We start from the raw sequence: 27938 nt of genomic DNA, 5'->3' as shown, positions 1-27938 counted from the left end.
TTCACTGATAGGACAGGAGAGTTATTAGAGTAGCTTTGTGGTCTGAAGGAGGTGCTAGAAACCTCAAAAAAAAAAAGGTTTTTCCCTGTATTTATGAATGCTGTAATTTATATATTTTTTTCTGTCATTTGTTGAGACTATATGAGAAGCAGGGGAACAAAATTTCTTTAGAAATACCATTACTTTTCACTGTTCCAATGTGACACTAGATAATGTTTGTGGAAAAGAATTGCATTGAGAATTACTAAATGCACAGGGGCTACGTGTGGCTCTGGAAATTCCAGAACTGAAAATAGTTGGAGACAGAATATCTTGCATCTCTCTAGGTATTTATTTACCCTGGAGACAAGATACAGAGCCAGTTGAACAATTTAATCTAGCTCAGTGCAGCCACTCTTCGATTCTGTATGTCATCCAGATAAATGGATCTTACAGAAATGATGTTTCTGTTCAAATAAATTTTTTTTTCAATTGGTTGCCTCCATTGGGTGGGTTTGATTGGGATTTTTTGTTGTGGGTTTTTTTTTTTTTTTGCATGAGGAAATGCTGTAGTTTGGGGAATGTGCTTTGTTGGAACTGTTGGAACTTCCAAAGCAGGTGTCAGTTTTATGAATAATGAAGTTTAAATCACTTTTTCGTATTTGCATGTGATTCTACAGTATATCTAGACATCACTTAGCATTTCTCTCATGTACAAATATGCAACATCAACCCCAAACCCCCAGCCTACCCAATATCACTGGGATTTATAACATCAAACATACAATGGAGGATTTTTTTGCCATTTTTTGTTTTTGGGAAGAGCAGAACTGCAGATGCATACATAAGTAGCGACAACAGGCAGGATATTGGAAAGAGTTTTCAGTCATAGGAAGTTTGTTCTAATAAATACTTATTCTTCAGTCTGTTTCCTGTACTTGTCACTTCCTCTTCATACCGCAGCATTGCCTTCACTTCCCTGCTGACATCTGGCACCAGTTCCAGGTTTTGTCAGTCCCACTCTTTTTGTTGAATTTCCAATTTCTTAGGAATTTTAGCTCTCCTTTTATACTCTCAGCCTCTTTGCCCTTCCAGTTAGACTTCTTCCCCAGCATGCCTCGATGACTGGGCTTCATGTGGATCAAAACTCTTCGTATTGCCTGGAGACTGGCTTTCTCATATGGGTGACAATGCTCCCTTTCAGTGTATTGTATCACACACTAGCTCTGCCCAAAAATGTATTCATCTACTCTGAACAAATGACATGTGCATGGTTTTGTTGGTACTAAAAGCTGGGAATGATGAATTTTCAGTAAAGGTATGTGTATGAGATGTTAAGTTCAAGTTTTGAGTTTTTACATGCTGAGATTTCTTTCCCAAGGCTTAGGTCATTGTCAGATCTGGGTGGATTGCCATGGATATGGTAATATGCACATCTCTGTGAAAGGTGTACTGTCATAATTCAGTGCTATAAAGCACACACTGTCTGTTGCAGATTTCTGCCCTCATTCTGTGTACCTGGACTGTGTTAACTGAAAATTTTGGAAAATTACCTGTTTAAGCCATACAAATTTCAGTGTGGCAAAATTAAAGGCAATAAAAAAATAAAGACTGAAGGGAAAGGAACAGCATCAGTAATGGGGTTGAAGTATATTACAGGCAACCTGATAACATTGACAATTGCCTTTACTGCTTTCCATACTGTGTACATAACTTATCTACAGCACAGTATATACATTACATATGTATATGTATTTAGTACACGTGTATATTGTAAAGATTTCTGATTCTTTCCATCTCATGTGTTTATCAAGCACTTAAAACTATGAAACTGAAAAAATAACCTTATGTGAATCTTTAGGCCTGTAGGCATAGATGCACATAGGCATCTTAATATACAGAACTTGCAGCCCTCAAGTGAGTTATGAGGCATTATTGAGTGGATGGAATTAGTATCATATTTCAGTGAGGCTTATCACTATTCTATTTATACCCCAAGAGTCTGAATTTGTGTATCTCAAAATTCAGTTATTTCTTTGTGACACTGGAGAGTTTGCCAGTCGTTTGGATGTGAAGGGTTTTACACGGAATAAAAAGCACAGAGGACTTGAAATTTAAAAATGAGAATGTCCAAAATTATGGATGGTAAAATAGATGACTTGCTTTTCAGTTTCACACTATAGAGCAAGAATTTTAAATAGTTTTGCCTCTTTTTAACCACAGCAGTTCATCTGGATTTTTTTTTTTTCAGTGTCTTTCATGATCACTGTCTAAATGCAGGAAGGATTACCTTTCTGACACTTATGCTCATTTTAATAACTACTTTTTATAAAAGCCAAATCTAGTCTTGCTATTCTTACTGTCTGTGTGGTTTTACATGCATTCTGAATTTCTTCTTTAGAGAACTTGACGTAATAACATTAGAAAGCAATTATTGTTGTAATTTGAAAAGAAAATACATCTGAGATTTTGATGGAATCACATGACTTCATTAGTTCTATTTATGAGAAAATCATCAAGTATTGTGCAGCTTTTCTTACCAATCTCAAGCGTTAGCAATGCTATAAATGGGAATTATTTGGATTCCTTGTGAAAACAAGAACTCCCAGGCTCTTTCCTGAGTTTTAAATGAAATTTTCTTCATAAACCACTGAAGAAATGTTTTTGCCATTTTTTAAAACTTGCAACACACTTGAGATTATCCCTCTCTGAAAATTCAGACTTAGAAGTAGTACCTGAGGAGTGGGTCAGTATTTCTAACAATTATAAAAGTCACGACTTTGGATCCACATTTCCAAAATGATTCCTGGTCTCCCTCTCCATCATGCTGCAATCCTGCTGTTTGTCTTTTCTTTAGTTATGTTTTTGTCTGTGTGATCGTGGTGATGATGATGATAGTAGGGAGACTGGAGGGAATAGCTTGTGGAGCTGCATAAGGTTTTCACAGACAGATGAGAGGTTTTGAATGTAATAGATTCTGACTGCAAAAGTAAGTGTTGTTCTTAGAAAAACATCCTTTGATAACTTCTTACAAAGTAGATATAAATAGGTAAAACAGAGAAAAGAGCCTTTGGTGTCTGAGGCATTGTAATTTGAAATGTCCTGGTGAAAAGTAGTGGCCTGCTTCCTCTTGAACAGGAGGCACTGCAAAAAACTAAAACATATCAAGAAACTTTCCAAACAAAAAATCCCTAAAACAACACACAATTATAATCTGTTTGGCAAGTTTCTGTGTAAGGGTTAATCTGAATTAGCCCTTATTTTCTTGGGCTCTCCCTCACACCTGAAGGTTGTCATTCTCTGTCTTGTTAATGGAAGATGATTGGTGTCATGTGTCTGCTTAGTGGACTGACAGAGGCCTTCAATATTATTGACAAAACTGATTTTGTTAATTAGAAGAGTCTCAACAAAAGAGGAGGAAAATAGGAAGCTATGACAGTATATGTTTTAATTAAGTAATATAATAAAGTGCACTTGAAGTAAGTTGATCATAGCCACAGGGATTGGAAATGCTATTTTTTGTAGTGGACAAAACTTAAGACTGTGTGATAAGGATTCTGAAGCTGCAAAATGTGTGTAAAGATGCTTGGAAATTGAGGTATTTTGGGTGTTCTGAGTAAACAAAAGTTGCTGTTATTCATATACCATAGCTAACAATCTTCTATTAGGATTATTTCATAACAGTAGGTCAGAATTTAATTTTTGTAAGTAAAATCACTAATAAAGGCAAAATTATTCTAAGAAGGCTCCGTGTTTCCAGGTTAATGATTAGAAATGTTGGTAGAGTGATGGGAACAAAAAGCAATATATCTGCAGTTACTTTATTTACAACATTCCTTTCTTTCTGAGTTGCTAACAGCCATTTTATTAGTTATCTTTGAACCTGTGGTCTTGTTTTAGGCCTTTCCTGAAGAACTTCTGTTAAAACCCAATTTGCTTAGATGGACTGTGTATCTTCAGTAACTTGATCTTTGTTTTTCATTCTCTATAGATCAGCCTCCATAGGCAATAATGGTGGCAGTGAGTTGTGAAGCTGAAATTTCTATTAGTAGATGTTGTTTTGACAGCAGCAGTTTCCTTGCAGAGTGCATGGGAAATGCATTCCTTTGAGTTATAGACCATTCAGTGGCAGATCAATGGCGGCCTGCTCTAAGGCAGCTTTTTCCAGAATAATGATACAAAAGCATTGTTGGAGAATTTGGATGGCTGTCCAAAGTCATTCTGAGTTAGGAAGCAGTGGATGTGTGTGTTAAATGATGTTCATTTGTCTCCAAGTACGTTTATCAGTGTAATATAAATTGCCCACCTTTATTATAGAGCATCACTATAACATCTGAATGGAAAAATAGCCAGGAGAGCTTTAAGATAAAAACATGGTGGATTTTAAGCATAACCTTTCAAGACACCAAATAATCTAATTTTCCTATGACAAACAACAATAGTTATCTGAGAAGTGTGTAAAATATCGACAGAATTATTATATTTATTTTCATGTAATGACAGTCTCTTGGCCATGTCAGTCATCAAGCTGACTCGAAAACAACATCCTCTTCACCATATGAATGGTCAAGTTTCCTTTAATGTAAATGTGCATCATCTATTTTTGTTAATGGTTTCCGTGTGTGTATATCATGGAGAAGATGATCAGATACAGTGAAATTCTGAGGCATGCTTTGATTGTCCTATGCAGTGTATGGGCAACATGAGTGATTCTAGCAGATGGTGAGCGATGGCATTGTTTGTGAGTTCATTGTTTATTTGTGCATTCCATTTTTCCTAACTGTATCTTAAGTGTAAGAACAGAGAGCATAATTTACGTTCTCACTGCACTGCAATGCTAACTTCACAGGATACCTACTGTGAGGGTAAAATGTGATTTATCTACTGTCCTAGTAATACTTTGTCCTCCACATGCTGCTATAATAAATTAAATGAAAATTTAATGCTTTTAATAGATTTTTAATGGTTCTGAAATTAATTCTGGAAGCAAGGGGGGAAATAACGTATTATTTTTGGATGAAATTGTTGTCATAAATTATCAAAGAGGCATGTAACCACAGTAAAGCAATGATATAATTTTTCCTTTCTGCAGTGTTAAAAAACCCAATTTGTAAGTTATATAGATTCCCTACTTCTGACAACAAGTGGATGCGAATCCGGGAACAGATGGCTGAGACCACCCTCTCTTTCCATGTTCCTAAAGAACTGATAAATCTGCACATAAAGGAGGACATGAGAAGGTAAGGAAGAAGTCACAACAATAGTAAATACTATATTTTATTTTTCTGAGTTGGAATAATGTAAGTGATGAGATAAAATATTAATTTGTAGTATGAAATAGGCAAAACAATGATTTATTTTTTTGGCTTCTATGAATTTACAGCTGTAACTGAACAACTGAATTGATTGCTCAGAATTTTTAGTACTCCATTGGCTTCATAAGTTCTGAGTAATGAACTGTGCTAGAGTGTGGTCATGACTTCAAATATGTAAGCATGAAAATCTAAATATTCTGAAAAGTTAACATTTTATAAAGAAACTACATATGACCAGGGGGTGAAAAACATTGTAGTGTTTTTGACTTTGTGTCTAGGCAGTTCTAATGTCACAGGCAAACATTATGCAAGCAATGTTAAATGACATGTTTATAGTTAATAAAGGAGCGATGAGAATATAAATTACAGTCTTCTAACTAGTGTGAATTAATTGACATAAGAAAAGGATACCAAAATAATATAAGTTGAAAACATTTGTTCATGTTTGGCCTTGTAACTGGAAGGATCATCTGAGGATCATTACAATATGTATGGTCTGGGAAAAAAAGAGGGTAAGGAACACAAGTTTCCCCAAATCCCTTGTATGTCCAAATTCAAACTGCAGCAACTAAAGTAGCAACCTGTTCTTGAGTACTTGTAAGCTGTGCTGGTACACCTGCAAAAACAAGCAATGTTTTAAGCAGTCCAGTGCTTGCCTGGAAGCATACCTTCTTTTTCCAATTACAATGGATGGTGTAGTAGAAGATATTGCCTCATGAAAGGTGCCTCACACATAGGGGGGCCTCTGGCGTCATGTATAACACTGACAGCTAGTGCTGCATCTCAAAGCTATCCTTTGCACTTTCAGGCAACTCCATCGGAGGGGTTTGACTCTGGTTATTTACAGTGGTTGTTTGTCCTGAAATATGAGCTTCTTTCCTTTTTTTATCCACCCAACTGCTGCTATGTGTGATCTTTTTATGCCAATAGAACAGCATGTGGGAGACCAAGATCTTGCTTTTAATAAAGTAAATGGACTGATACATACTTATGCATGGTGATGATGGGTTATAAAAATCATATGAATTGTTATAATACTTTATTCATGTAATAGTGTGTTTTGCCATTTATGGCCTGATGTTGTTTGACAATACTAATGTGTAAGGATTTTTTTTTAGTAAGTAATATAAAAATAGATTATGCTGACTTGCATATTTTATCCACTTCCCAGATTTTCATTTGCCTCATGAGTAAATGCCTTTTAAATGCTAGTGAATTACTTTAAACACTTTTACTACTATTGCATTGTTCTCTCTGAAGGCATAATGCAAGTGATAGTGCTTGGTTATATTTTGTATTATAGCATTCACCTCTTTGGATAAAGTCATAGTGAAGAATCACCATGGCTTGGTTTTTTTTAATGTTTATTCAGTACTCATGAAAATAAAGAAAAGCTTGGAGGAAGAAACATAATTAAAAGTTGATCAAAAATTGAGGCAAGTGATTCTGATTTTCCTGGCTATCAATGTGTGGTTAGCTCTTCAAGCCTAGTAGAATGTGTGGGTATGACAGGGAGACAAAGTGATGGTATCAGTCCCGGGAAGGAGGTAACATCAACCAAGGGGAGCACCAGCTTTTGGTAGAATCCTAGCACATGGTAAGAATAGGGGTGTCTATGTCACTTATGATTATAAGTGTGTAGGTCGGAGCCTCAACTTTGTATGGGCTTTGCTTTTTGAAATAATTGGAAAAATGTGTGCTTTTGTGGACTCTGTAGGTTTCTAAATCAATAAAATTGTATTAGGAGGATATTTCTGTGTTAGTTCTTGAACCTGTACAAAACTTACACCATCTTGAGGCTTTTATCTTCTGAAGTATAGTTGTCTGCATCTTTTTCTCCAAGGTAGTATAAAAGAATAAGTATTTTTGTCTCAGAGACCATTTATTGTCTGGCTGTTTCACATTATTCCTGATGTGACTTCAGTATAGATAGGTCTGAAGCAATGACCTATAAAAAATACTGAAGTATTAATCCCACTCATTATTGTATTTTAAATGGTCACTTAGATTCCCTTTTCTCATAACCTTAAGATTGTTTATATTTTGGTAAAACTACAGTGTTCGCTGTTAACCAGATTTAAAAATTTACTGACATGATACTCCAAAATATGTAATCTCTAAGGTTGTTTAACTTTGTTTTTCAGCATGAAAGATATGCATGCATTAAAGATTTTATTCTTCAAGCCTCCTTGGAAGAAGTTTTAATAGGAGCTATACGGTAATTTTTATTGTTCTAAGAAGGGCCATACAGTCTACTTTGCTGTTATTTCTTAAGAAATTATTTCTGTTTTTTCCTCGAGGTTTGCCAGCAAATCCTTTCCGCTGTTTTAATTTTTTTTTTTACACAACTCTTTTCCAGATATTTTGCATCTATCATGCAAGATTAGCTGAGTAGTTTTTCAAACCTAATGATTGTAAGAAAGATTTTGTATTCATAGACTGGATCTGTCTGTTTCTTCCAATGTCACTGCCTGCTACTCAAAAGAGAGAGGAAAAAATAACCTGTTTTCCAGGTTCCATCACCAAGGCTCTGAAACTTGGACTATGTGTTGCAACTTCATCACCGTCCACATGGAAGATCAGAAGTGGGCAATAGTCCAAGGGCTGCACCAGGCTTGAAAATTTCCTGGTGATGTCCTTAACCCAGGTCCCAGGGAGGCAGCAGACATCCCCAGGAAGAGGGTCTGTCTGGCATATTGGACCCTCTGTTCCCCTCAGAAGGGAAATGCCTCCAGCTATAACCTGTCTTTTCTTCCTTGTAGCCTTTTCTTGTGCAAATCTGTGCTGTCTGTTTTTTGATTCTTTCTTGTAACATTACAAAATGAGGGCAAAGTTCACATATTCTGGAAGATGCATTTTTTTTTCTACTGCCTTTCAATATGCCACTTGGATAGAGAAATGGAGACAGAAATGTCATCTGTTGGGAGGATCGATTTTTTTTCCAGACCTTTTTTACACAACTTATTTTTCAGCAATTTCACTGCAAAAACATTGTATTGATACGAGCTAACAGCTTAAAAAAAGTTATTCTGACTAAACTTATCTTGACTTTTAAAGCTTTTTGAACCAACCACATTTAGACAGGGACTGTGTTACTATGCTGTACACTTAAAGACTTTTAAATCCTTACCTTCAAATAGCTACCTAGCACAGATGTTCAAATAAGTAATTTTTTCACATGCAAAGTGGAGCTGAAATTCATGCCTCTGCAGTATTTACCCCATTGTGTATCAAAAAGGATGCAATACCTCTCTTGTTGTTCTCCATCAGTTACTGCATAGAGGAATAGAAGTATATGAATGTAAGTGTAACTTGAATTTTTGTGAGTGGTGTTTAGACAGTTGCCCTCCTCAAACATGATCAGTTTAAAACCCCAAAATTTATAAACTAAGCGATAAAATATATTGCAATGTCTGAACACTAATCTTTTTCTCAAGATTATGATTATTTTAAGACTCATTCTGTCATCACAAAGGCATTTGAATTTTTATGTTGTTAGCTAGAGATTTTGCACTTACCAGTGCTTATCTGTGGTTCTAACAGCAGTAAGTTGGGTGTAATTTTGTCAGTTCATGTCAGTGAAGTTGCAGAGAATATAAATTAAAGATGTTAAGGCATTAAGGTGATTAAAAAAGCTTTGTATGGTTTTATTGTGTTGCTCATGTCATAAAGATCCTCACTGTTCAATTTGAATGAGGCACCAGAAACCCACAGAAACCCATACAAATGTTTAAATGCTTGAGTAATCATGCAATTAATAATGTGATTAATCTTGACACATATACGATTCCAAGTTGAAAGAAATGAAGTTTTAAACTATGAAAGTAAACTGGTTTTTGCTGATATCATAGAGCTGAAGCAACATTGTCTTAAGATGATTCCAGTGTTTCCTGATAAAACAGTAAAGTTAAAAAAAACAACCAAGCAAAACAACACCTAACAATTCTATGCGTTATTGCTTGTTCCTAAAACGTAATTTAGGATTACAGTGTAAATTCCACACATGCCATTCTGAGTATTACTGAATTTGAGATTCTTTGTAATCACGTGATGCAGAATTATCCTCTGCTATTAAATGTGAATCACAGAATTAACCTCAAATGATCATGCTGTTTGAAGATCTTGAGTCTTTCAGAGATAAACCCAAGTAATAAAATATTCAAGGAAGGGAATTAAGGCAGGAAGAAATGTGTTTACTTAGCTTATATATTATCAACACATTTAGATAATAAAAAGGGGATGGTGGTGGATAGAAATGCAAAAGGAACTTGATAAAACAAGCTCTCAGGAACGGTATAAAATATTCTCAGGCCTTTGCAAATCCCAGTATATTCTCCACATGTACACAGCAGAAACAGGTTTTAAAATATTTGTAATGTGTTTGGTGGCTTGGTTTTTTGGGGTAGTTTCTTTGATTGTTTTTGTTTGTTTGTTTTAAACTACATTTTAGTTTTTAGAACCTGAAATAATGTTGAGAAACCCTGTAAGAAGAGAAAAATGGCAACTGCTTTCAAGAGCTTCTAAATGAAAATTATTAGGAAAGAAAGAAAAATATCCTTTTCTTCATTTTTGCGGTACCTTCCCTAGGAGGGATTAAATCCGCCTTGGTAGTTATTTATCTGTTTTAGAAACAATATAGTCAAAAGACTATGATTCTTTTGTTTCTGGAGAGACTGTTGCATTGTTTTGGTGGGTTATATATCACAGGATTACAACTTTTAGTAAAAAAAAAAAAATAATTATCTGCTTATTTTCTACCAAAAAAAAAAAAAATTAAACGGCTATCCATAAATGTGCACTTTAAAGTAATTTTTTTTAGGAAAAATAATTCCTTTGCTTCCTTCCTTAGAAGGAAGCTTCTAGGTTTCCTTTACTTATGAGTGATTGAGTCATGCCCCAAAGCTTATAGTGTATATTAACTCTAAAGATCCTGTTGGATAAATGTTCAGAAATGTGTTGCCTTTATAATATTATAAAACCTCTGCAAATATAATCTGCAGAATGTCTCATCTTGCTCTGAATCCTGCTAAGCCCTTTGCTTCTTGTGTTTTGTGAAAGTGTATTTGGAAGGTAACTTTGCTCAGTGGGGCAAAAAGCACTTCCTTTTTTTTTGTTTTGAATTTGTCATGTTTGCTTCACTGCGAATTTCATCACAGGATTTTTGAAGCCGAATGAATCCAAAGTTACTATTTTGTCCACATTAAGTATTTGTGGTTTATGTGCTTTTTTTTTCACATGTCCTCTTAATTATCTCTCCTTTAGATAAACTTCCTTTAGAGTTTTGAAGAAAAGGTAGCAGGTGGATTTCAATTTTTTTGATGGGGAACTACTTCCAACCAGTGTGAAATGCTCAGTGAAAGCTAGCATAATTAGTCTACTAAGAGAAATAATGGATTTGAAAGTTTAAAAATAAAATATTTAGCTAATGTTTGAAGTGGAGGAGGAGGAAAGAGACTATTTACATCCACATTCTGGTTAGATGCAAATGGGGCAAGATTATGTCAAGGCCACCAGGGAAGTAACTAATCGAGGCAAGAGACAATGGAAGTTGAGAAACATTCCTAGGTGGAAGTCACCATTGCGCATTGACAGAAAAACCTCCACAAGGCAGCTGGAGGAGCTAGACAGCAAGAAGTAGACAAAGCTTGGATTTGATTCTGTAAGGAGGGTGAAGTTGATGTTGAACACAGGATCTGTCATGGTTATAAGTGCAATTACCTGGAAAAGACTGGGAGAGGGGATTTGGAGTGGGGGAACAAGATGATAAATAGCCCTATTTTAAATGATACTGAGTTTGCTCTGATCTTACAGCACTGTTGACAAGCTATTCAACATTCCATGGCTGTGTTGAAAGTAAATCTGTATCAGATTTGCCCTTTGCAGAACCAATTTATATTATAAATATTAACATTTTTTATAGCACAATTGTTAGACATGATTACTGATTGAAGTGTTTTCAAAGCTCTTTAGTGAAATAAGTTCTGGTATAAGTATTGTAGTATTATTAAAACAAGTTAAAGATATTTTTAAGGCTATTGTGTGTATTAGTATGAATTATAAACTTCACAATTTGAAAAATACTATGTTTTTTCAATCTGTTTACTTTGGAGAGAAGCCCTCCACAATAATGATAATCAAGTTTCGTACTATGGAATATTGTTAATAGAACTTAATTATTGGAAAGAATTCTTTTCTCAGCCATAATTTAGAGTTGTACTGAGTCAACAACAGCAGTGACAAATAGTAAGAAATCACAAGACAGAAATAGCATCTAAGCCCTATGACTTATATATTTGCATTTTAAAAAAAAAAAGTGCAAGAAGACTATTTTTGGAGGAATAGCATCTATGCCATATAATCATGTTACCTATGGCTTTGATATTACTGATTTTAAATGAAAATAAGTTTAGAAAAGGTAGCATTTAAACTTCCCATGCTATATATGTTATAGATTACTGTAAAATTGCACACTTAGTTTATTAAAACATTGAAGATAAGATGTGTCTTTTTATAACATGCTAGTGGCTCTATTTTACTTTAGTGATGTGTATTTATGAGATGAAACAAATTCACGGCTTGTCGTCAGCAGTAAGAGCAGGATTTGACATTCCTTGAAAACCTGTTAATATGGTGGGATTTGAGCTTACTGTTGCTGCTGGTGTCAATGAAGTCATAGTCTGTTAAAACCAATTTTGGTTTTTGGTTGAGTATTTTAGTCTGAAATAAGGGGTTTTCTACTCCTGGTATTACTTGGCTTGAGCATGGGACCAACAGCACCAGGAGCAGTCTTAAAAGTGGGGGAGCAGATCCCTGACATGGGTTTCTCATGGGAGAACTTTGAATATTGTGTGTTGATGTGCCCACCTTCTCCAATCTCTGCAGAATACTATATTTCTGTATAGGAGGAGCAGTAAAGTTTTGGAGTTCGGCCAAGTCCAAACATTGTTCCTAAAACTGTTAATAAGGCAGCATAAATATTAAGGGCCAAAAATGTATCCCCTGCCAAATCTTAAGAGCTTTTCTTAGGAGGAAGCCCTGAGAATTTTCATTTAGTGGAATGTCTCATTTTTAAACTGCTAAAAACTTCCAAGGAAAATGGTGGTTTTGTCCTCTTACTGCTGAGGATCCTTATGCTGCAGCATTACCAGATTGTATCAATGGAGGAAAGTTGAACTGTTTCATCTACTTCTGTTCTTCAGGTTGAATGAAATGGAAAAAAGTGATCATATCTCATTAGTAGACTCCTGATGAGTTAATGTATTGTAATCTTTGCTTACATTTTAAAGACATATATAAGTAAAGTGCTTTAATTCTGTTTCCAGTGCAATCAATTTGATTTTGGTTTTCACGTTAACCAGGAGCAGAATTATGCCTAAATAGCTTATTCTTATACTCTTCACTGTAATGCAAAGCTAATAAGGATGGGGGAAAGTTCAGTGTCTCAGTGTGGGGCTTTTCTATTTAAGAAAGAATTTAAAGATGACTTGACTATTGGTCAGAACTGTTGCATTAAGTGTAGCTCTGTGTTCCTGTGCAGCAGTCTTATTGGTGTTTCTCTCCCCATTTCTGCCCCCTCCCCTCCTGTTTCTCCTCAGTAATGTTCCTGTATACAAGAGCTGTCCTCTATAAGTCTTTCTTGAGACTGAAAAGAATTGTAGTAAACCAGTTTGATTGACACCTTGCAGAACATGAGGAAAACTAGTTGGTCATGTTGCACAAGTTTTCTCCTGAGTGATTCCAGGTGTTTGAAGACTAGACATCTTTTATTTTAAGTGTCTTTAAAAGCAGGTCTGATGAACTTAGCTTGCCAGTGTGGAAAACAAACAGAAAGGCCAGTGTACTGTAACTGTGCTTGTTTGTGTAGGAAATTAGTGTGATCTCTATTTCGCTCGGGTCAGCTCTCAAGAGTGTACAGGAAAACAGATAATTTGCTAAAGGATTTCCTTTTGGATTTTCTGTGACATGTTTGGTTACTGTAACACTGCTGTTTTGACCTGATGAACACAGCTGTAAGGCTGAAGATTAAGTTTTTAGAGGGCTGGTGAGTTTGTTTGTTTGTGTGTTTTGTTTCGAACACTAAAGAAATGTGGTGAGGGTTGGTGTGTTGGTTAAACTGACTTTTGTAGAAACACTGCATGAATTGTGTTTATGATGTGTATTAAAGTATCCAGAGAGTAGTTTATCAAAACATCTCTGCTGCGAGTGTTGGAAAGGAGCAAACTTTGTAATCTTTACAGTCGTGTTTTTCATAAAAAGTTACTTGCTGTGAACACAGCTCTTGGAAGCCTGGAAACCTTGCCTTCATGGAGGACAGTGTTCCAGTTTGCAAGCTATTGCATTTGCACCAGAGGAGTTTTGAACACAGATTACTGTATTAGTCACTAATTTGACATTCATTATTGTATAGCTGAAAAACAGCTAAAATTGGCAGATTTTACAAGAGTCGTGAAGACAGTTTTTATTTCAATTAGGAATTGCTTTTGATGTATCCTAACAAACTGGTTTTGGATTAATTGGATTAATTTGGATTAATGTTAATATTTCAATGAGTTAATCAGTGCCTTCTCCTTCTTGCCTTTTGATGCAGGAATCAGGAACTTAAAGACCTGGGAGAACTTGCTCCTCACTGGGACAACATGCGCAAAAGTGTTATTGCTCACTGTGACCAGATGTTGAGCATGTACCAGGATACTCTTGCAGAGCTTGGGAAGCATGCAGGTATGAATTGGTGATTCTGTGAAATAGCCACTCCTGTTCTGGAGCAGTTAAGAGTTAACTGGATTGATTGTTACTAAATGCTGATGTATGCAGCAGAAATAAAACATATACACCCAAAATATTTGTAGTCATATTTCTGAGATACTAAGAGGTGCTCTCATCTGTGTTTTTTTTCCCTGCATTTCAACAGTTTTTCAGTTAACATGATATACATGGTTACACAGCAGGAAAAAAAAAAAATTGAAGTGAGCTTTAATTGCACATTCTCTTGAATATACTGCTCTGCTAGTATTGAATACCATCTGCTGATTGAAACCAGTCTTTAGAGGTGGTTCTGTCAGTTTTTCTTCAACCTGCCTTAAGTTACATTTAATCTACAGGATAACAGTAACATCTAGCTATGCTCTGCGTATTCTTATTGTAGTAGCTGTCATTGACCTCGTGCCAGAAAAACACAGAACTAATATAGGATGGGCAAGCTGTCCTCAGTGCAGAAATAGCAGTACATACTGCCTTGCTCTTTTTCATGTGGAGCTGGTGGTCTGATGTGCACTGAGTGCTTGTTCAGTTAATACTTGCCAGAGTTCTGTGGTCAGGGACTATAATGTATCATAGTGTCTGCATGCCAGTGAAGTAAAGACGGCATCAGTGGCAAATTTGCAGAAAAGGCCTTTTCCTCCTGTCATATTTCTTAGTCACAAAAAGAACAAGAAAAGACTGCGAAACAAATTATTTCTTCTTTTCAATTCCCTTTCTTTTGTTTGTTCATAAATCGTTCAAGTCCTCACAATCACCATCTCAAGGGTATGTTTTTGATGACTGTGCTGCTGTTACTGCTTGCATGTGTTTTTTCGTTCTGTTGTCTCGCCGTGAGACGGTTCCGCTGTGGCCTCACTCCTGCCATGGTGTGTGCGTGGGCAGAGCAGAGCGTGTCACACTGGGCGTTGTGTTACACAGGCATCACTTTGCAACCTTGAATACTTTTGAAAAATATATACATTACGGTTTAATATTTGTAAAAAAATAGAGGTATAAATTATGATTATATCATGTGAAATAGCTGATATTTATTTATAGGGAGAATTTGGAGTATTTTCTTATTTCTAGCTTTCTACATAGGTCATAATTTCGTGTGTGTGTGTGCTGAGTAATGGGGCATTCTACAACTAAATTGCATAGCAGATTACTTTTTTCTTATAGATAACAGGGCACATTTGCTTTTATTATAATTATTCTGCTGTATTTAGTAGGTGAGACACAAACCTTTCGCTTCAAAAATAGGCATTAAAACTGTACTTTTATTGTTTATCCATCATCTTCTAATGCAGGACTGAGCATGATATTTCTCATTCTAAGTTGCTCTGGGATAGCTTCTTGGTCATGGGAAAAGAGAAATCTTTTTTTACTGTATGAACAAAAAACAGTCTCTAACTACAACTCCATTCTGGGAGCAGTTGGTGACCTGCTTAAATGTGTGGGGGGGAAAAAAGCTCATCTGGTACTGTAAATGGTGTATAAAAATTTGCATTTTTGTTGCAAAACTGTAATTTCTTGTATTCAAGATTGTTTAGCATCATGAGAATATTCCAGTTCTGATTTTGACAGACTGCTGTCTGATCCATTGCATTTTGAAAACACTCCATGAAGTATCATGTGAAAGGCAATAAATAAGTATTATGAATGGATCACATTAATAATTATCACTTGCAGGAAGATAGTGAAATGATCTTTTGAGATTAAAAAAAACAACCACCACAGTGTAACCTATAAAGCATACACTTTGCAAGGCCTGTATCGTGCCATTTGGATTTGAAAAGGGTTGGTGATGTTAAGTGATCTGTCTTAACGGTGGCTGGAGAGAATGGGAGTGGGCCAGGGAACCTGAGATTACTGAGGGGAACACAAACAGCACATATAAAAAAGAGTAGGAACATTTATCTGAAAACAAAATAAAGTAGAAAACCAAAGCAACCTAGAAATTGTAGCAAAGATGAGAAATAATGAGGAGGTGTTAATTTGTAGGCCAGTGCTCAGGCACCTACCTAAATTTCATTTCTTCAACAACCCTTTATTCCCCCTTACTAATATAATACCAGTAAGGTACTTGTTTATACTTAGAAAACTCCTGATTTTACGTGTGTGCAAAGTTACTTTAACATTCAAAAGCTTGTTAGTGTGATCAGCAGGATCTGTGCATATTCTGAAGACAAGTAATAACAATTGTAGGGAAGACTATTTACTTGTAACCCTGCACTATATATTTCTATTCTTATTAAATCACAAATTAAATTTGATAATAAGCTCTATGAGTAGTGAATGTCCCTTAAAAGTTTTTCCATAAAGGTCTAACATTTTAAAAGTGTAAATAAAAAGTAGTGATGGGAGGGATGTATTGTGTATACAAATACGTAGAGCTAGGTAAAAGCTCACATCGGTTTTGATCCTTCAGGTCATGTGGGATTTGGCTGCACAAAAGTAAAACTAAATCTAGAACATATTCTTATATGCTTCTGCTGTCCCTTTATTGACTTCAGCCAGATTTTTTACTTCCTAGATAATCTGCAAAAAGTAATTGCCATTCTCTGTGAAACAAATTGATCTTCCAGAGTACTTTTTTCAGAAGTTTGTGCCTGCTGCTTCCCCCCCTCACTCCCCTGCCAAAGGAGTGGGGTCGATGTGGATAAAATTAATTGCATGCTTTAAGATGTCTTGTTTTCTATTCCCATTTGGGATGGTTCTTCTCTATAAACAGTACACATTGTAACTTTAAGAAAAAAAGATTTTAGCGTTTGGTAAGGAAGCAAGATGGACATAGATTTGACTTTACATTGTTGTTGCAGAAAAAATAATGTTGAGAGAACATTGTGGAGACTGGAAATTTAAGTGTTCACAAGGGAGGAAATTGAAAAATTAGAGATGGGTACAAATTTAATTCAGATTTCTCAGGTCAACATATTTCAACATCATCTTTACTTTGGCATTGTCAGAAATTGATGCCAAAAAAGATTTTGCTTTACAGTTCAGCCTCTGTAGGTTTTGTACTTTATCTTAGCACATTGCCCAAGTTTGGATTGAGGTTGTTTCCATTCTAAAACAGCTTTGAATATTCCAGCACTCTGGAGTACCTGTGCATCTGTTCTGGAGATCCAGATCTGTTCAGGAATAGGCACTCATCCTAGCAGTGCTAGTTTGTAATCAGCAGTACTTGTACTTAAGACCCCAACAAGGTTTGTTTTCTAAACTAAATCAGCAAAATTGCTGAATTGAGTTATTTTGGATAGTCTTATTTTAAGACAAGTCCAACTGGCCACATTCTTCTGGGAAAACCATGGACTGCTTTTGCCTCTGCCATTGCTTTGCTGCCATGTTGACAGCCAGAGATGTGTGAGCACCAGCTCAGTGACACTCTTCTGCCTCCTTAATCCATCAAAAGCAGGGTTAATGTTAAAATGTTTATAATTTTTTCTTTGTCACTCACTGAACAATCATGTTCCTTTCTCAAGGGGCTTTTTACATGTGCTTTGTCACAAGCAATTCTCAAGCACCAACACAGTGTAAGTCATTTAGGTGCACATATCTCCAGTCTCCTTCTGTATCAGTGCTAGGGGAGACTCTTGTCACTCACAAGCAGCATACAGAAGGGGAGATAGCACCTGCAAATAACATTTTTCCAAACTACTTGCTCAATTCTCCTTGTATAATCATGTAGGATTTTCTGAGAGATACCTACCTACCATTCAGCTGAGCTGTTAGTGGAACTTAATGGAGAAGGCTGTTGTTAGCAGACCACCCAATTTCTTTTGGAAGTTGAGAGATTGCAGTGAAACTGTCAGGAGACTGCATTAGTAATAACAATTTTGGTTTAGCAGCATATTTACTGAAAACGAAGGCTTAAGGAAGTTAAGACTATTTCAAATTTGAGTTGTTTTGGCATTTTATCCTAAAAAACGGGGGAGGATTTTAGAGAATGCAGAGTATTTTTGTTTCAAGCAAACAGAATAACAGAAATCTAAAAGACTTTTATAACATCAAAACAAATCATTTCAGGTTAATCTAAAAAACAGAGTTGGGGATTTTGAGAGGGAGTAGAACCTTGAAACTTTTTTGTTTTTTTTTTTTTGTTTTTTTTTTTCAGTTTGGCCTTTTTTTTTTTTTTTTTTTTTTTGTTTTAACCCCTGGAAATTTTTTTTTCCATTTGTCATCAGACTGAAAATCATTATTCATCCAACCCTACAAGGAGAATAAAAGACAGTCCAGGTAAGGGCAATTGAATATTGCTCTGGAGAACTAGACACCATCCCTGCCTCTGTCACAAAGTTTCTGTGTGACACTATGCAAGTCAGACTTCAGAAGTGGTTCATTTTTGGAAACCTGGCAATAGACACAAGCTGTTTTGCAGCAGTACTCAGGACTTATGGATGTAATTCTGCTCAGTGTAATGTGATCTTGCATTATAATGTATACTCTGCAGAATGAGATCCTCCATATCTCATATTGATGCAGTTTCTTAAATGCTTCAACCTTAAGTTATTCTCTATTGTTCGAATGGATCAAATTATAACTCTTTTATTCAGACAATTAAAATTATTCCATAAATATCTACAAAACCCTTAGAAACTGCAGTGATGCATCCAGGAGGCAGGTTTGAGGAAATTAATAATCCTGTCTTAGTGGGAGGCTTGAGCTATATCTTTGAATCCAGGTATCGAAGTAAAAGTTGGAAACAGAATATTGAATCACTGCTTCTAAAGTGAGCAGCAAAGTTTCTGAACATTCAATGAGATGGAAAAAGCTAGTATGCAATGTGTCATTCAAGGCTATTTCACAGTTCCTCTTCAGGTGGATGTCAGATGAAGCTTCCGTGTATATTCTGGTATTTCCTGACTGTGAAGCACTTGGTCTTGCAACAATAATAATAGCAACTATATTAACAGATGGAATGTAAATTTTTTTTTTGTCCTTAAATACAGCTTACCAAGTTATTTAAAAACAAACCTAAAATCTATACTGAGAAATAGTTTTGCCACATAGATGACACTGGCAAATGCAGATTCAGAGATTAATTACACTATATGGTTCTGTCATACCTGAGTAAACAGAATAAAAGATAGCACTAGGTGGTTATTACCCAGTATGTTTCTGTCACTGGCTGGGAAGGAATTCTTGCTTCACAGGTCTTCCCTGAAAAGAAGAAAAACAAGACTCAGCAATGCTGCATGTGTTCTCTCCAGCTCAGGGTAGAAGTATACTCCAGGGAGAGCACTCTTTTCCTCCTTCTCCCTCCTACTTTTCTTTTGCCTGTCCTTTTTATTCTACTGACGTCTTATTCTCTTAGTCTTCTAGTGTTTCCTTGTCTCAATCCAGTTAACAGGCTCTAAACTTTGATCTTGCTTGTGGCTGAATTCTCATAAATAATCTGGCCCCTTCCTGTTTCCTTTCCTAATGATTTGCACTCTCCTTACCTCCACTATTGCCATTTCTTTTCTGTTACAGTTTTATTTACCTTCACTGCTCCCATGATTTTGTCTTTCTGTGATTTCCAGATGCAGGTTTCCTGCTGCTGTTCTTCACCATAAATGACTCCTGGTTTCTTATAAAATCTAAATCTTTGAATTATGACAATTATTTTTATTGCTACCTTTGCTCTTAATCTTTGTTAAATTATTAAGTTACTAAGCTTTGGTAGCAGACTAAGCAGGCTTGACTGGTCTGGAGCATCATTGGTTCCCTCTGGCAATGTGATTTGCTATTGGGAGGCTCAGTGCTTAGTGCTCTTGAAATCTATGGCAGTTTCAATAGATAATCTCTAGCTAGTCTTGATTGAGCAAGTCAAAAAAGAATATAAAATGTTTCTCTGGTTTTTTAAATTTATTTTTCCCAAGAAGAGGGCAAACATTTCCATTTTTCTTCTTTTCTTTTAAATCCTGTCGAAATTGGAGGAATTTTAGTTCAAGTGATTAATAGTTCGCAAAATTATAGGGTGCAGAAAAAATATTCTAAGCAAAAGTTAGGCTGCTGCAGTGAGGAGACAGGACTATCTGTCTTTCCTAATCTACACCCCTGTATTTTATTTATATGCTGTATCAAATATCTCTAGGTAAATCACATTTTCATACTGCCAGGCTTTAATTATATTGTTTTATACCACCCTAGAGTTATTCAGAATCTTGTACTTTTGAAGTACGCAATCAGATATTTATTTATTTTTTTTCCCCTGGAGCATTGTGCTTCAGTGACTCTGGCTTTTTAGAAACAAAACTAATTTATAGTTTTTCTTCAGGTTGTTTATGTTTCCTTATTTGAACTTTCTAGGAAGAATGCACAGCCCAATCAATGTAATATTTCTGTTTTAAGAAAAAAAAGTTGTTGAAAATGTGGTACCATCATACCTCTGTACCCCTGTGTTTTTAGCACATAATAAACATGATGCACATTAACTATGGCATGGTTTCCAGCAGACTGATTGCAGAGAGCAGGGGAAAAAAAAAAGGCTATCACCTAGAATAAAAAATTAGGTTGTTCTGTGAATTGAAATCTGTTTTCTTGCTTGCAATATGGATACATGCTGAGATTTGGTTAGTGAACCATTCTTCTCCTAATATACAATTACACATTAGAAGGAAATTACAGAAGACTGGTAACATACAAGCGTTGTCCTCCCATTCGAAAGAAGACAAAACATCTGCTGGGTGCTTAAGATAATGGTTCTTTAACTTTTGTTTTTCAGGTTCTTCCTTCAAATCAAGCTGTAGTAAAGGAGAAAAAACATTAGAATTCATCCCGATAAATCTTCATCTGCAAAGGATGCACGTGCATAGTCCTCGATTGAAAGGTAAAGTATATTCTGCAGAGAAATTCTCTAAGTGTGATAAAGTAGGTTTTGAAATACAATTAAACTTGCAACTGAGAGGTATGGTTTCCATTTTAGTCTGTTTTAAGATAAAAATATCTGAATTTATATATCCAGCTCCAAGGATAAACACTCGGTGGACATGTCTTCAGGTTAAACCTTAAAACCACAATAGAACGGGAAGGTGTGCTGTTTCAAGACTTGAATTTGTTTATTTTGAATTTTTCACGTAATGGTAGAATACTGGCAACAGTCTTGTTAAATTTTATAGCTGGAGCATGGAGATACTACAGTTAAAAAGCATGGAAATAAATATTATTAAATTTATTTTTTTTAAAGAAAATTTATGTGCAACTTGGACTTATGTGGCTTGGAGAGAATGCAAAGGAGAAGAGAATATCAAAAGAAATACAGTTACTTTTAAAGAAAATTCTTAGATTCATTTCATACTGCATGTGTTTTTCCATTTGGTGAAGTTTGTATAATATTAGCTTGTTTGTAAGAGTCAGATAGTATGACTTGATATATAGAGGGTTTCTTGTATGACTAGATTGTTTCTTGCTTTTTTGCTTTGTTTGGCAGTTGTTTTGGTTTTTTAATAAAATCAAAATCAAGCTTCCACATTAATTATTTAAAAATCTGTACTGCTGTAGATGCTTAGAATGTTTAATTTTCCACTTTCTTTAATGGGCTCTAGAAACTTTCTGAGTGATTGTTTCCTGCGTTTGTTTTGTGTACAAATCTAGAATCTGTCTGTTTTCTGCAGGGTTTTATTTGATTCTCTCAAGTTTGTGTATCTGCTTCTAAAACTCAGCCTTTCAGTTTTTAGTTGTTGTTGGGAATATTTCTAGAGCAACTGAGTATATATTGTCTGTAGAGGACTAGACTTAAACACATCATGAGACCAAATAAGTGGCCAGCTTGCCTGTCCTCCACATTTCTGTAGAAATTCATAAACTTGCACCCAGACTTACTGAGATTGATCACAAGTCCTGAATCTGTGCTGAAAGTTAGGAATCAGGTTCAAAGTTAAAGCTGTGCAAGAGATTTCTCTGCCTTCTGAAGCCACAAATTTTGGACACTGACTGCAGATTTTGGAACACTGAGTGGTTAACTAAATTTCCTCTAAGTTCTTCCTTTAAAACAAATTCTGAGTGTTGTGCCCGTTTTGTTTCTATGACACTTCAAATAAGTCAATGCACAATTTATATTCACTGAAATGTATTGGTAACCTATGTGTGCTTAAAAATACACTGGTTTTAGCAGAGCAGAACTAATACTGTCCTAATTCATACTGACACACTACACTATGTTCAGTAAGAAAAACATCCTTCTAGGGCATCAGCTTAATTTTTCATTGTGATCATCCATACTGTTAGTGTAATGTAAAAGCCAGTCTTATCTGTCTTGTTTCTGAGGTGTTTTGTTTTGGGTTTTTTCCCATATTGTGCAAACAGTGACAGTGATAGAACACAAGGTCTTTCCTCCCAGAGACTGCCAGGATGAACTCACTAGCCTAGGTGATGCGAGTAGCACAGTTCCATTAAGGACAGTGATTCTTCTAAGCTTAATATATCCTATTTCTTAGACAGTCTTAATGAGCCCAACCCTGCTTGTGCCTAAATCAGCTTATTCAGTACTACCCTGTGCCACATAATCACTTGCTTAATGGTTAGTGCAAATATTTCACTAATTATGCTAAAAATACTGCAACTTGCAATATCTTCTGGAAAAGAGGGTATTTTTCTGCAGTGTTGTCTGTGATGCTGTTTAAAATGGAATTCTGTTGTTGCTACTTGCATATAGTTTTAGCATCATCTTTTACAGATAAAAGATTATATTGATACATACATATGAGCAAATTATAGTATAGTGAATAGTTTGTTGATAAATTGAGATCTCTTAAATTTGCTGTCACTGTAGAAACAGAAGTTACACTCTAAGATTTTTGCCTTATAAATACACTCTGCATCTAAGCAGATTGTAAAACAGTAAGTACAAACTGTAATTATAGGCGTATCGTACTGTACACTGCTGATGTTCATTTGCTTCCAAGTTGGAACATGAGGACTTCTGGTTTTCTGTTAGGTACTCTACTGGTTCAGTATTTCATTATTTCTTTTACCAAACAACGATGTCTCCAAACATTTTAACAGGCGGGGTTTTATAGTGACAGAATATGACAGCACAAACTTTAATTTAGCTAATGTTTTGAAGTTAATTGATTAACTCAAAAGCATTTTTAGGTTTGTAATGGCTACAGGTGGCCAGAACTTTAGTTTAATGTCTTTTAATTAAAACCTCTCTGGGAAAAGGGCATAGTTTATTGGGTAAATAAAAAAGTGGCATGAGATTTGCCACTTGCTTCATCACCCACTATGTGAATTTTGTTTTGTTTTTAATGAATTTTCTGCTTTCTCCTCCAAAACCACTTTGCTTGTGGCATATGGTTAATCCATAATTGAAGAGGATACCAAAAGAAGTAAATGTTAGACTAATCTTCTAAATTTAGGACTTTGTTGAAATTATAAAGCTGTGCCTTTTTTCTTTAGCTAATCATAGAATCATATAGAATTATTCAGGTTGGAAAAGACCCTTGAGATCACCAAGTCCAACCATCATCCCTACTCTACGAAGTTCTCGCCTAAACCATATCCACCAACACCACATCCAAATCACCCTTAAACACATCCAGGGATGGTGACTCAACCACCTCGCTGGGCAGCCTATTCTAGTGTCTAACCAGTCTTTCTGTGAATTTTTTTTTTCCTAATTTTTCCTAACGTCCAGTCTAAACCTCCCCTGTTGCAGCTTGAAGCCGTTCCCTCTTGTTCTATTGCTAATTACCTGTGAGAAGAGACCAGCACCAACCTCTCTACTATATGACCTTTCAGGTAGTTGTAGAAACTGATGAGGTCTCCCCTCAGCCTCCTCTTCCTTGAACTAACCATTCCCAGCTCCTTCAAGCACTCTTCATAAGATTTATTCTCTAGGCCCTTCACCAGCTTTGCCTTTGCTTGGTGAAAGTATTACTGTATCTATTACATAGCCACTGTCACATCTTTTTAATTTACTGAAATGTTTCATATTATGAGCACTGAAGAGCTGTTTTCTATTTGATATATACACTTTGAACAGTTTGTAGCAGTTGCTAATCATTCTGGAGTCAGCAGCACTTTGACATCATTGGTGATTCTCATCTCGTGCTTTGCTTCGCGTGTACCACAGCACGCATATAACGTAGAGTCTTATATTAAAAAAATAAAAAAATAAAAAGGCATGTAAGCATTCACAGAAGTGGTGATTACACAAGGTAATGAGCTACAAAGCTGTCATTATCCCTTACACTACCAAATATCTTAATTTTGGGACTGCAAGATAGGTTTTAATCCCATCTATCATGTGTACACACATGGATATGTGCTTTTTTGTTCAATGTGTTTAATAACAGGTTTGCTTTTACTGATTCAGGTTGCTACTGGGCACTGACAGTAGTATTAGGAGTAGAAAATATCTGTGTGTTTAAAACTCCGGTAGGAACAGCTTTGAGAAAAAAAGTATTTCATTAGAGGATAACCATATTCTGTATATAGAATTTATATAGAATATGTATTTTGTGTAATTATATGTATATATAAACAATATCCGTATGATACACATTTTGCTCTGTTCATCATACTACAAAAGCAAAATTTATATATTGCCATAGCTTTGCTTTTGTCCCTGATTATACATTAATTGTGCTTGTTTTAAATAAATTTGGTGTACTGAAGGGGTTTATTTTTGGTTCTGGCAAAGTCTCCTGTGAAGGCAAGCAAGTTGCTTCAAATTTGAGACTGAGCGGTGCTTGATATAAAAAGCCCTCAGCTCTTTAAAATAGTCTGGTAAAGCTTAGGTTTATGGGACTTCTACCATGTTGCTCTGGTTGTCACCACGTTGTAAAACCCCTATTTTATTTGGGAAGGAGTGATGAGCAGGTAGCTTATATTTCTGCTCGGTGAAGGAATTGTTGGTTTTTGGCAATTAGGTAACTGGTGTTAGTGTCTCAAGTAGGATGTGAGTGTATCTTTTGAGTCAGAATAATTAGTATGAAATTATGATTGATTTAAAGCTCAATTTCCTTGCACTCTAATGTTTTGCATTTTCTTCCTTCAGATTCTGATTATGAATTATTTGAGGAAAGGTTGAGGGCTTTTTCAGCATCAATTAATAATTTTGGGAGAGCGCACTGACAACATGATACAGCTCCTATGAATCTCTGCTGCATTTTAAGCTTTGCCTCCACTGTAGAGAGTTGTCAGCAGTAGCCTGCTCTTGGAGTTGGCTGATGGTTCTGAGTCACTAGAGCCTTCCTGTGCCAGTGTCTGTGCTGACACTGCTTGATCTTCACAAGGAGCTTCATTGATATGTAAATGGAGGACATCACAAGGCATTTCTCCCAACTCTTGCAGCACTTTCCAGTGTACTGTGCTCTGGAAAGTGGGAGACTGCCCCATGCCCATCACCAGGGTCATAGACCTTTTGCTCTTTGCTGTCCTCACTCTCTCAGTTCACTTGCATGGGGCAGGTGCTGGATGTGTTTGTGCCTCAAGCAGCTGCTCCTTGACCATGCTAAGCAGAGGCCACAGGATGAATGAAGGCATCCTTCTGAGTAAATCCCCCCCGAAGTAGCTATAACCATTGATTTTTAAAAAGAGTCAGAAAAAGCAGCAAACCTTAGTCTGTTAAATGTAGCTTCATGAGCTATCTTTAAACATATTCAGAAGCCCTTATCTAGGTGAACAGATGGGTTCATCCCTTAGTTTGGTTTCAAGCCACCATTGTTTTGAGTAATCAAACTACTTATTGTCAAGTACTGATGGAGCTCTAATAGAGCAAGATTACGTATTATGGATAAATCTTGATGATGCCCTAAAATAATGGGCTATTTAATAATCTGTAAGCTCACCTGAGGCTAATGAAATTGTCACTTCTCCTTTTAAGTGGAAATTGAAGAGTCACCAATTCATTAGAGTGCAAATCAATTTGAGTGAATATGCTTTGAGATTCATCTCTGGGAGTAAAACATAGTTCATTAACTGTTAATCATTTGAACACTCTTCTTGCTTCTAGGGATATTTATCATCAGAATGCAAGAAAAATTCTATTTTAGGTGAGGATTAGATTTTAATTTACATGGAAGGCTTCCTTGATTAATAAAATAGTTTGCAAAAAATATCCTTTAATGTTTTCTTCAGAAATCTATTTCAAGAATGAGGCATTCTGACCTCCAGTGATTTTGAGCGCAAAACAGGTAGTGATTCTTGCAACTGTAAATTCTGCAAATGCAAGTTTAAACTTTGAAGGAATATTTATTGTGGTTTGGTATGCAGTTGGACCTTCATCTCTGCACAGACAGTCAATCACAAAATCAGGGGCTGCTTTTGAAAAGGTATTTAAATCTCCAGTTCTGTAACCATACATCCATGGAAAAAGTTAATAATATATGACATAAAGTACACAGAGAGAATAACCACAATGTGTTGTCTAAGCAAAAGTTTCCTTAATACAGTTTGTTTCCCGTTCTGGAAGCTTTTTCAAGTGAAAACTTGTTCTGTGTTTATGAGCATATGTAAAAAGTAAGTACAGGTCATAGAACAGAGCTCTTCAATTTAGCAATGAATTAGGTAATTTAGCCTTAAAAAAGGTAACCGTATTTGAAAGCGGAAGCTAGGAAAATTCAAACTAGAGAGGATGAGGAGAATTTTCATAGGTTAATCATTGGAGCAGCTTATCTTGCAATGCAGTGAATTAATTGTCACTTGAAATCTTTAGATCATGTTTGTTGTTTTTTTTTAAAAAAGAGATGCCTTCACTCATGGAGAAGACATAAGCTTGATGCAGGAATTATTAGCTATAATTATATGGTCCATATTATTCAGTCAATCAGACTATTCCATCATAATTGTTTCTTGACTCTAAAATGCATGAATCTGTGCATTTCAACATTATTACAATTTAAATAATGGGAGAGCTAATAAAGTGAAATACACAAAGAGCCAAGAACTGCAGAGCTAGAATATTGTTCTACAGTGTGGCATATAATTTAGATGTAGCAATAAATCAAGTGAACTTTCAAAGATGTGCAGGTGGCTGTATGGAAAGACTGATTAGCTCTTAGGCCTTCCCGAGACACACATTTTCAGTTCTTCCTTGGAAATAATACTGGCTTGTTGTCCTCATGTCTTGTAGATATCAGTGTTGCCATGCTTTGGGCATAGGCATATGCAAATCTCCATGTTTTTCTGTTCCTATTCCAGATGCTCTATATGATGTCATCACTGTGGGAGCCCCAGCAGCCCATTTCCAAGGATTTAAGAATGGTGGTCTCCGAAAACTGCTGAGTAAATTTGAAGCAGAAAGACGAAAGTAAGTATTTTTAGAAGTAGGTAGGAAAATATGTAAGTTGCATTAAAATGTTATGAACTACTGAGTAACAAAACAATTTAACCTGCTGAATGCACGGAAGATTAAAAGTTAGTAGGACTGGACAAGGACACATTGCTAAATATTTCCTTTATCTTCCCTGTTTTGCAAAATTGAAGCACCATTTAAGTGTCAAAACTGATTTTGAATACAAACTCAAAATCACAGCCTGTTTTCATTTTCATTCAGTCTTGTTTCACTGACTCAACCGTGTAGATCAGTCTCTAAGTTGATAGCAGATTGTGTTCAGGAGCACTGGATAACTGTGCAGGTTTTAGCAGGGCATTTCATACCTGTTTCAAAGTGTCTGCACATTACCTTATGTTTGCCCTTCTTAGACTTGTTTGCATCCCTCAGAAGCACCCGTATTGTGATTTTCAAGGACAGGATACTGGACCTTTACTCTGACAGAGCAGTTTTCTTTGTGTTTCTTTGTTTCCTTGCAAGAGCAAAAATCTGTCTTTAGGATGATGTAACTAGGATAACTATCATGTCAGACTCTTCCTAAAAAATGACCCTAAGTTAGGCTAACAAACCTAAGTTTGATGACTGAAAACAGAGGACTGTAATTTTTAGCAAATCACTTACCAAACCTGAAGAAATGGATGTTT

General features: G+C 35.8%; 1 protein-coding gene across 3 annotated transcripts in view; it reads left to right on the top strand.

Annotated features, from left to right (window-relative positions):
- The window catches only part of INPP4B (inositol polyphosphate-4-phosphatase type II B), a 346588-nt gene that overhangs the window by 204344 nt on the left and 114306 nt on the right, over positions 1-27938 (top strand). For all 3 annotated transcript variants that reach the window (XM_051617089.1, XM_051617087.1, XM_051617090.1), the window contains 4 exons: positions 5072-5219; positions 13882-14012; positions 20740-20844; positions 27162-27270. In XM_051617089.1, the coding sequence (XP_051473049.1) occupies positions 5072-5219; positions 13882-14012; positions 20740-20844; positions 27162-27270 (493 nt within the window). The remainder of the gene's footprint in view (positions 1-5071; positions 5220-13881; positions 14013-20739; positions 20845-27161; positions 27271-27938) is intronic.

The sequence above is a fragment of the Apus apus genome, chromosome 4 (assembly GCF_020740795.1).
Source record: "Apus apus isolate bApuApu2 chromosome 4, bApuApu2.pri.cur, whole genome shotgun sequence".
Lineage (NCBI taxonomy): Eukaryota > Metazoa > Chordata > Aves > Apodiformes > Apodidae > Apus > Apus apus.
The sequence above is the reverse complement of the archived record's forward strand: the minus strand, read 5'-3'. Positions and strand labels throughout refer to the sequence as shown.